At 37.6% G+C, this 10,573-nt stretch overlaps 1 protein-coding gene across 1 annotated transcript; it reads right to left on the bottom strand.

Annotated features, from left to right (window-relative positions):
* Nucleotides 1–7,476: 7,476 nt before the first annotated feature.
* LOC116249146 (pentatricopeptide repeat-containing protein At5g06540-like) lies at nucleotides 7,477–10,346 on the bottom strand. The gene is given in 2 exon segments (XM_031622312.2): nucleotides 7,477–9,189; nucleotides 9,192–10,346. Coding segments are annotated over 2 exon segments (1,857 nt in total). The 5' UTR covers nucleotides 9,583–10,346; the 3' UTR covers nucleotides 7,477–7,723.
* Between the last annotated feature and the right edge of the window lie 227 nt (nucleotides 10,347–10,573).

Raw genomic sequence — 10,573 nt, 5'->3', positions numbered from 1 at the left:
TGACCACGGTTTGCAGTATAGTTACAAAAATTGTTTTCACATTTTAAATGACAAGGTTTTTCACAAGTATAATAGTTTGATTTCCGTGACACTATGCTTCTATATTTTAAAGTGGTAGGATGTGACATTTAAGTTAAAGGATGCACCACTGCTATCACTAATGTTGATGCAGCTTAGGACCCCAGAGATATAAAGAATTGGGGGTGGGGGCAGTAGGGATGAACCTTTCTTTGCTTTTTTTATTTTTTTGGCATTTTGGAAAAGGCATTTTGTTGAAGTCTTCAATGGCAAACTTATTATTGAGTTTTATACGTATTTTTTTTAAATGTGTTTTTTGTGACTATGGTTTGCAGTCAAGATCAGTACTGCCCACGAGAACCGTATTTTTAGAAAATACCCACGTCAGCCTGATTCTTGAAGCTGCCAAAAGGCCAGCGGATCTACCAGGAGAGGATGATCAACTTCCTCTCCTTCTCCAAGCAAATGAGAAAATTGATTCGTAAACTTAGCAGCCGATATGGACGAAGTTACAAAGTGATCTCCCTAGAAAACGACACCACAACCGTTTCTATGCTTCCTAGATGAACAACCCAAGCAACCAATCCATGAAAATCTAAGAAGAAACTATTCATGAAAGGCAAATCTTTTAAGATGCTGATCTTAATGCTGGCTTCTCCCCTGCAATCTGATTGCAATATTTCAAACCGTTCACATTGAGCCCATCTACTCTCCTGCTTTTTGAAGGTTGACATTGTCACCAATATTGTTTTCGGGGTTTTAATAGCAAAATTGTTTTTTTTTTTTTGAGAAAATTTTGGGAAAAACTCAAAAAATTTTGAAAAATACAAAAGTTAAGTATAAATGTGAGAAAATAATAAGAAAACATAAATAAAACTATATCAAAGTGACAATAGGAATGTTTTAATGATAATAAAAATGACAAAAATAAGTTTGTATTTAATTCCATGATAATATCATGCTAAAAAATGAAAAAATTGGAAAAAAATGTGATAATAGTGCGATAAATATTTTTCTTTTTTTTTTAAATATCACAATTTTTTTCCTTTTTATTATTTTTGACGTCAACATCACGATATTTTCAAAAATATTGTGATATATGTGACACTGGTTAATTATCATGGTTCGGTGGTTTGGCTGCTTGGCAATTACATATGATGATCAACCAGGTGATAATAATTTGTGGGATGGTGTAGAGATACAAAGAAGGTTGCTTCCAAGGACGATCATCTACTCTAGCTTTCTAAGTTGTAGAGAAGACAAAAGTGCCATATTTGTTTCGAGGAACATGGTGTTCAGCGTTTGATTGTTAGATTTAGAAACAATATCTATAATTATACCGTTTTTCTTGCTACAAAACATACAGGTTTTTTAGATCATATATTCAAAGAACATCCGTCCCAAATGTTTTTTTATCAAATACTTTTATAATATATAACGTTAGCTACCTACAAAGAATCTGATATTTATTGATGTGAGAAATGTAAAAAAAAAATTGTGAAATACTAGTTTTATAAAAAATTAATTTTTTAATCAGTTTTGAAAAACTAGATTTTGTGTTTGGGTAGTAGGACCAAACATTTTTGCTTTTGTGAATATCACTTTAAAAAACAGGTTTTGCCAAAAATGAATTTGGACAAAACTCATTTTTTGTATTAAAAGAAATCCCAAGACTCGAGTGAGAGACCCAAATGCCCCCTCCTTCCCACCTCCACCAGGATCTCTGGAGTTGCGTTAGGACTTGGGTGATCTTATAGTATGCCCTTCAACTCAAGTGTCATGAACGCATCGCTAGTGCCACTCAAGCCGACCGGGCATGCTACACCCCTCGAGGCTTACTTTTGGTATCATTCACTTCCAAACATTCCGAAACTTATAAGATGCTAATTTAGTTAATAGTAGCTGGATTGTGAAATAGCACATAGAAAAGCTCAAATTGCATTGACTATTTAAAGAGTTACTAAAATGGGTTGTCTTGTTTTAAAAAATTAAAAAATGAGTTTTATTTGAAAAAAAACACGTATAATATGCCAAAAAATAGTCAACCATATAAAACGTGAAAAAACATGTTTGTTTTAAATGCCAAAAAATTAAAAAAAAAACGTAAAAAAATGCATATTATAAGCATTTTTTGCGTTTTTTTATATTTTTTGTGATTTTTATTTTTTATAATTTTCAAATTTTATTAAATGTTTCAATTTTTAAAAAAATTTGCTGAGATTTTCTTAAGATATACAACTTTGCCGTATTATACTCGAGAAATTGTTTGCCCTATAGTACCCATACATGCTTTTTGTGACCATATAAAAAATCAAATCTCGTTTTAGCACTAACAAGGGTTCCACTAGTAGAGCTAGACTTCCAACCTTTGGTGCGTACATGAGAGCTAGTTCGTAGTTGGAAGCTACGCACCGGCAATTTGCAATGTTCATTCCTTGACAATTATGTCCGCTCACATAAATGCATCATGCACTCTCATTGACTTGAGACTCACCTTTGTTTTTCTCATTGTCACATTAGTGTCAGAAAACCACCTTTTCGACGTGAGATTTAATCACCTTCTTCATCTCATAAAACGCCGTGATTAGTAACCTCACCCTTAAGGTCTATGCTTGTTAAACTTCAAAACTAAAGCAAACTTAGATCACGATTCACAAATTTTAAATGCTCAACTGAGCTTGGTTTAAGATTTATAATTCTGGACTAGGCCAAGATTTTGATATTCAATTACATCAATAGAAATACAAACTTGACACTTGTGTGATTGCTTTTGCAGGTGATCATCCTGTGATGAGGGACTCGATCCACGGAAAATGATATCGAGAGATGGAGATATCTTATATTTCTATATTCAATTTTGCAATTAAAGAAGTGTCTTATAAAGTAGAGTTTAAGAAAGTCACCCTTGTTTGGAAGCAACTGAGGTCTTTTCCTTTTTCTTCCTGCTTCTAGTGTTTAAGGCTGCATGAGGTTTTGGGTGAATTTAAAGTTACTCATTTCAACTCGCGTATTACCGACTACCGTTTGCAACGCAGCTGCAAAAAAAAATTTCGTATTTTAAATGACAAGGTTTTCACAAGTGTAATTGTTCGATTTCTGTGGCGCTATGCTCCTACATCTTAAAGTGGTAGGACACAACATTTAAGTTGAAGGGTGCACCGCTGATGCCGACATAGCTCAGGACCTCTCTGAGCTTCGCTTCGGGCAGTAGGGATGAACTTCTCATAGTTTTTTTTTTCCTTTGTTTTGGCATTTTAAAAAAGGCATTTTGCTTAAATTTTCAAGGGCAAACTTATTATCAGGTTTTATACCTTTTTTTTTAAATGCATTTTTTGTGAATATGGTTTAGAGTCAAGAAGAGTAGTGCCCACGAAAACCGTATTTTGAAAAAATATCCAGGTTTCCCTTTAACGTCAGCATGGTTCTTGAAGCTGCCAAAAGGCCAGCTGATCTACCAGCCGAGAATAATCAACTTCCTCCCCTTCTCGAAGCAAATGAGAAAATTGATTAGTAAACTTAGCAGCCGATATGGACGAAATTACCAAGTAACTTCCCCGGAAAATGACATCACAACCGTTTCTAGGGAACAACATGCTTCCTAGATGAACAACCCAAGCAACCAATCCACGAAAATCTAAGAAGAAAGTATTCATGAAAGGTAAATCTTTTAAGATGCTGATCTTAAGACTGGCTTCTTCTGATTGCAATATTTCAAACCGTTCACATTGAGCCCATCTACTCTCCTGCTTTTTGAAGGTTGAGATTATCACAAATATTGTTTTCGGGTTTTTAATGGCAAAGTTGTTTTTTTAAGAAAATTTTGGGAAAACTTTAAAAAATAAAAAAGTTGTGTATAAATGTGAGAAACTAATAGGAAAACAAATGAAACTATATCAAAGTGATAAAAGGAATGTTTTAATGATAATAAAAATGACAAAAATAAGTTTATATTTAAATCCATGATAATATCATGCTAAAAAATAAAAAATGAAAAAAAATTGGGAAAAAATGTATAATAATGCAAAAAATTATTTTTCCCTTTTTTTCTAAATATCACAATTTTTTTCCTTCTTCTTATTTTTGATGTTAATATCACGATATTTTCAAAAATATTGCGATATATGTGAGAGTGGACTTAATTATCATGGTTTGGTGCTTTGGCTGTTGTATCTGATGATCAACCTCGTGATAATAATTTGTGGGATGGTCAACCTCGTGATAATAATTTGTGGGATGGTGTAGAGATACAAAGAACGTTGCTTTCAAGGACGATCATCTACTCTAACTTTTAACTTGTAGATAAGGCAAAAGTGTCCAGGGGCAGAGCCAAGAATTTTTGTCCCAGGAGCTAAACTATGGTTTCAAAATTTTAACAAGAACTGAAATAGAAATTTTTAAATTTTTTATACATATTAAATTAAACCCCCTGAAAGTGCCATATTTGTTTCGAGGAACATGGTGTGGTCATGTCCAGCATTTGATTGTTAGATTTAGAAACAATATCTGTAATTATACCGTTTTTCTTGCAACAAAACATAAAGGGTTTTTAGATCATGTATTCAAAGAACATCTATCCCAAATGTTTTTTTATCAAATACCTTTATAATTTATAATGTTAGCTACTTAAGAAGAATATGATATTTAGTGATGTGAGAAATGTTAAAAAAGAAAAGGTTTTGTGAAAAAACTAGTTTTATAAAAAACTATTTTTTTAATCAGTTTTTGAAAAAAAATAGATTTTATGTTTGGGTAGTAGGTTCAAACATTTTGGTTTTTGTGAATATAACTTAAAGAAACAGGTTTTGCCAAAAATGAATTTGGACAAGACTCATTTCTGGTATTATTCCGGTGATAAGAGTACATCCCACCACTTGAGTGAGAGACCAAAATGCTCCTTCCTTCTCTCTGCATCCAGGATCTCGAGTTGTGTTAGAAATTGGGTGGTTTTATGGTACACCATTCAACTCGAGTGTCACTAATGCATCACCAGTGCCACTCAAGCCGAGCAAACACGCTACACCCCTTGGGGCTCATTTTGGTATCAGTCACTTCCAAATATTCTGAAACTTATAAGATGCTAATTTAGTTAATAGTAGTTGGGTTGTGAACTAGCACATAGCAAAGCTCAAATGGCATTGACTGTTTAAAGAGTCACTAAAATGGGTTGTCTTGTTCTAAAAAATCGAATCTCATTTTAGCACCAACAAGAGTTCCAGTGGTAGGGCTAGTAGCATTGGACTTCCAACCTTCAAACCCGACGAGTTCAGTGTCGGTACACCTTAATTGGAGAGAGAGAGGATCAAGTTGTGGCCCATTTTACACAGTCACAACAGATTCATTTATTTCAATGTCAGTGTATAGTAGTGGTTCGGAAGGGGTTGGTGCAATGGACAGGGTGAGGATTAGTAGACAACTAGTATTTATTTCGAATGTGTATCATAGAAAGGAAGCTACTGACATACGAGTATCATAAAAAGAAAGCTACTGACCAACGAATATCATAAAAAAAAAGGAAGCTAATGCAAGTTGAAAGTGTTACGGAAATTGTAACCCAAAATATAAACAGCAGACCTACACCTTGTGGAGACCAAAGGGTAGATGGGAACTCCCACTGTCTGCTGGGTGGTGAGTCTCCCGCTTACCTCGAACTCTAGCATCGAACTCTAGCTGTGGCTCACATTATTAAAGTAACCTGATCTCCATTTGTGCACATTATAAAGAGCCATTGATCACATGGCCATGTATTTTCTTTCACTTTCGCGAGGCAGGAATACGAATCTAACGAAGGCAAACGGAGCTTTCTGCACATTACGAAATGAAGTAGCTCGGCTTGATCATTACGAAATTTATATATTTCGAGTAATTGAAAAATAGACTGATAGGAGATCAAACATTCTGTGATGGGTAGCTTTCTGAATTCTGCGTAATGGGACACGAGAGACGCTACTATGTTTACTTGTCTTCCATGGAAGACGACTATTATCCAAAGATATGAGATATCGCATGACAGATTTTCGTGAGATGAGTGAACTTGCTGAATCTGAATGATCATAGTATGCCTTCATTTGTAAATCACTATTAGCAGATGCATGAAAACTCAATGAGAAGTTTCATAATGAGATACCCTTCGATTTTGCTTGAATTGCGATGGAATATGTAAGTATGAACTGAAGGGTGAGTGACAGTTCAGTAGATCGACGGCTTTCGACAGCTTTTACCATAATTTTATAGCATGAAAGAATTACCATAAAAAAAGATAAACTGGTCGTCGCGACAACCTGGTATTTTAGAGCGGAGGAGCCACTCGCATTCGACAACAGGAAAGCCGTCGTGATGATTTTTCTTTTACGGCAACTTAACCTGTCGTAACACGACAGCTTAACCTGCCGTAACTGCCTCCACCGCTACCATCAATAGAGGGAGATAGGATCTCGCGACTGCAGTCTCTATCATCTGATTTCCTTGAGATTTGAACGACAGATGATTCCTACCAAGTTTGGTAGATGACAGAATTCACGATAAATAATTTTTTTCTATAAAGCTGATGATATTTGCACAGCGACCAATGCATTTTACCTTGTTCAATACTTGATATCATTGGATTTTTTTTTTTCTGTCCAGGTTTGAATGGAGACATGAAATGAAAGATCATCCAATGCATTTTACCTTGTTCAGTACTTTAGAATTAAAGCAGGGAGCTTGTCATTAGTTGTGTCTTCAATTTGGCAATACTTTGATTATGATTCCTTTAATCTCAAAATATGATGGAACTGCGATTAGCATGGTTTGACACGCACTTCCCATGTCACTGTGAGCAGCATGATGACTGGTGGCCTTGCAGTGGGGGCTTCCAATTGCAAGAAATGGTTCTGGTTGAGTTTGGCACAAATCCAGATCACATCATCAAACTAAGTGTGAATTACCGCTAGTTTGGAAAGGTACAGTGATGCTCTTGTTTTGTGAAATCAGCATGACAGGTAGCTCAACAAGTGCTCACTTTATTTAATCTCTGATCAGCTCTTTCTAAAGAATTCACAAGTGCCAAGGTCTGCGTGTCAGTCACAAGTTACATGGTTATCCAAATGACTATATGATAAACAAAGAACATAAATTCAATATACACATCTTTTTATTGATAAATAAGGAATGAGCAACATCACCTGATTCAATTTGGACGCTGATTAAAAGTACAGTACATCTAGACATGGAAGAAATTCATCGAGACTGTGATATTTGGATGCGAGAATTGAATTCTAAAAGTAATGGTTTGAGACTTGAGATACCTATACAGAGAACAGTTAAGGAAAATGTTGTAAGCTACATATCTTAATTCATATCAAGTAGGCCCTGATTCAATCGTTGTATGTGCTAAAGTTGATATGTTGTTCAGGAGAGATTTCTTGACAATATTTAAAAAATTCAAATAATTGGGAAAAGCTAAATAATGGTTCGTTCATAATGCAATAAAAGAGGATGTCAGATATTGAACCCTCAAGAATTGAACACAATAAATAGAATATGTATGACAAGCATTATCTCACAAGAATTGATGAAAAAAACTTAGAAACAGATCCATGAAGCTATACTCTGCATGATCCTAGTTAAGAGTTTGAAGTTCAATATTGGCATGCATCATATGGTAAGGATCTGTCCAAGCTCAGGTTCATCAACAGCAGGGAAAAGGAAAACACTCTAACCCACTGGGTCACCAGTAATCCATACAGGAGCAGGCACCATCCTTGAAATGGTGAAACCTATTCCTGTCTCTCACAATCAACTCCCTTTCAAAGACCTTTGACACAAACTTGGATGCTGTGTGGCAGTCTTCACACACCCTGAGGTTCTTTACAATCAGGATGGTGGTCCCCTTGCCTGACCTCATCAAACCAAATGCAATTGCAAGCTTCTCACTGTGCCTAGCAAGTGAGCTCTCTCTTTCCTCATCATCTACATCGAACAGAACATTTGATGTATCTTCTACATATCCGGCTGCACGTATCTGGCGGACTATTTCTTCCCACATTGCCTTAATCTTGGCAATTTCAGGATGAGAGACATCTCCAATTGTAAATCGATGCACCACTCCATTCAGCTCTATCAGGCTAAAGCCTGGTGATTTCTTCACCCCAATTTCCTTCATTTTTGCCCTCAACTTGATCACATTATCCCAGTGGTTGGCACGAGCACATATGTTTGATAATAGCACATAGTACCCACTGTGGTTTGGCATCAACTCCAATAGTTTTTTACCCACTCTCTCTCCCATTTCTGCATTCCTGTGAATTCGACAAGCACCAAGCAGGGCACCCCAAATGGGCGCACTCGGCTCCAATGGCATTCCATGTATAAAACCTTCAGCTTCATCTAGCTTTCCTGCACGTCCAAGCAGATCCACCATGCATCCATAGTGCTCCATCCTTGGCTCAATACTGTATTCCTTTTTCATGTTTTCAAAAAGTTCGAAGCCTTTCTCGACCAATCCTCCATGGCTGCAAGCCGATAAAACTGCAGTGAATGTGACATCCCTTGGTCTAAACCCCGCTCTCAGCATCTCATAGAAGTACTCGATTGCCCTTCTTGCATGACCATGCATAGCCAGGCCACTTAACATTGCCGTCCAGCTGAGAACATCTTGATCAGGCATGTCATGAAACACTTGCAGTGCCCTGTCAATGCTCCCACATCTCGCGTACATGTAAACAAGTGCAGTCCCAAGATTTAAAGTAACAGAGAGCTTGTTTCTGATAACATAATCATGGGCCTTCTTACCTTGATCCAGGGCCCCGAGATGGGCGCAGGAAGCAATGACACTGGCCATGACCGCTTCATTAGCCTGCACATTCTCTTCTTGAAGTAGCTGAAAGATTTCTAATGCTTTGTCAAAGCGGCCATTGTGAGCATATCCCGCAACCATTATGCTCCATGTTACCACGTTTCTGTCAGGCATTTTATCGAACAACTCCCTCGCAGATGTGACGTCTCCAAATCTGTTGTAACCAGAAATCATAGAGCTCCAAGATACTACGTCTAATTGCCGAATTTTCTCAAACAGTTTCCGCGCTGTCTCTAGATCACCACATGAAGCATACATATGAACCAGAGAATTTTGGACGTAGACGTCGAACTCAAAACCATGTCTGATCACTTGGCCATGAACCCCCTCCCTAACTCCAAACACTGAAGATGGGTGCATGACTTAACCAAGAAGGGGAATGTGAGATTGTCTGGTAGTAAGCCCTGTTTCAGCAGTTGCCGGTAGAACCCAAGTGAGACTTCTGGTTTCTTTCCACAAGCATGCCCTCTGATCATGGCATTATACACAAACACATTTGGGCTCTTGATCTGTTTGAAAACGCGATTGGCATAAACTAAGCAGCCATTCTCATGGATTGCACAGAAGACTAGCAGTCGGCTGACACAAAACGCATCTTCTACGAGACCCATTCTGATCATATGGCCATGAATTTTCTTCAGTTGTTCGAGACCGGAACACGTCTCTAACAAAGACAGTTTTGGATTCTTGAGCTTGAGAATTTTGGAAACTGAAGCACTCTTGGCCATCATGAAAATTATGCGAGTGATTGGAACAAAAAAAGGACCTGAGATCTAACATTTTGTGATGGGTAACTTTATGCTCAAGACAGGTTGATTGATGATTCTACATCGACAATGGAATCCGGTGCCTCTATCGAGAAACCACCGTCCTTCCCCTCTTCATTCGACTTGGTGACCTCCCCAACCATGGCCCTATGTGCTGGCCACCTCTGGCCGTCCCTTAGCTTTCATGGGACGCTCGGGTTCTCAGGGCCTTCTACGAGGATGAGAGGGCATTTACTTGGCTCCTTGGTCATCTCAACACCTTCTATCAATCTGGCATGGCCTCCACCTTTCTAACTATTGCTCAAAGAGTCTGTCGACCACCGTCCAGAAATTTATGTTTTCTTTGTGAGCGTTGTCACATGCCCTGGCTTGTCCTCCACCCTTGCTGCTCTCTCTTCTCCTCGCCAGTTAATTCTTTTCTCACCTTCTCCAGCCTCCTCGACATGCTAGCATTCTACCGAGTGCTCTTGGCTTCTAGTTGTTGGCAGCAGATTTTTAGGAAAGCGTAACAGCAGGAGCTTTTCGGGATGTCCACTCTGAAAAGTAATCCTTCGCTTTGTGCGTCGGCCGCCATTTGCTGCATGCCACCGCTCTGTCACCTACGTTATACATTCTTTGCTCCCAAGACTCGCTGAAGACGATCTCAGCGTCCAACTGTCGCCTACAAAGAAATGGCTGGATGTTCACGAGACGAGCTAAACGGTGAAGTGTTGTCATAAAAATGGGATATTGAATAGAATCAGCGAGGGTGAATCGGCAAACCGGCGTTCCAAATTTCAACTAGCAAAACGACGTTATTATATTCTTTTTGTCTTCAAAAATAGAAATATATAAAAATAAATCAGAAAACTTTGAAAAATATTTGTAAAAGCAACGGTTTATAATACAGTAGACCAGCGTGTGAATTGGATCAATTTGCCACCAAATTACACTAACTTTTCCAATTTTTACAACA

This window comes from Nymphaea colorata, chromosome 1, assembly GCF_008831285.2.
Source record: "Nymphaea colorata isolate Beijing-Zhang1983 chromosome 1, ASM883128v2, whole genome shotgun sequence".
Taxonomy (NCBI): domain Eukaryota; kingdom Viridiplantae; phylum Streptophyta; class Magnoliopsida; order Nymphaeales; family Nymphaeaceae; genus Nymphaea; species Nymphaea colorata.
The sequence above is the reverse complement of the archived record's forward strand: the minus strand, read 5'-3'. Positions and strand labels throughout refer to the sequence as shown.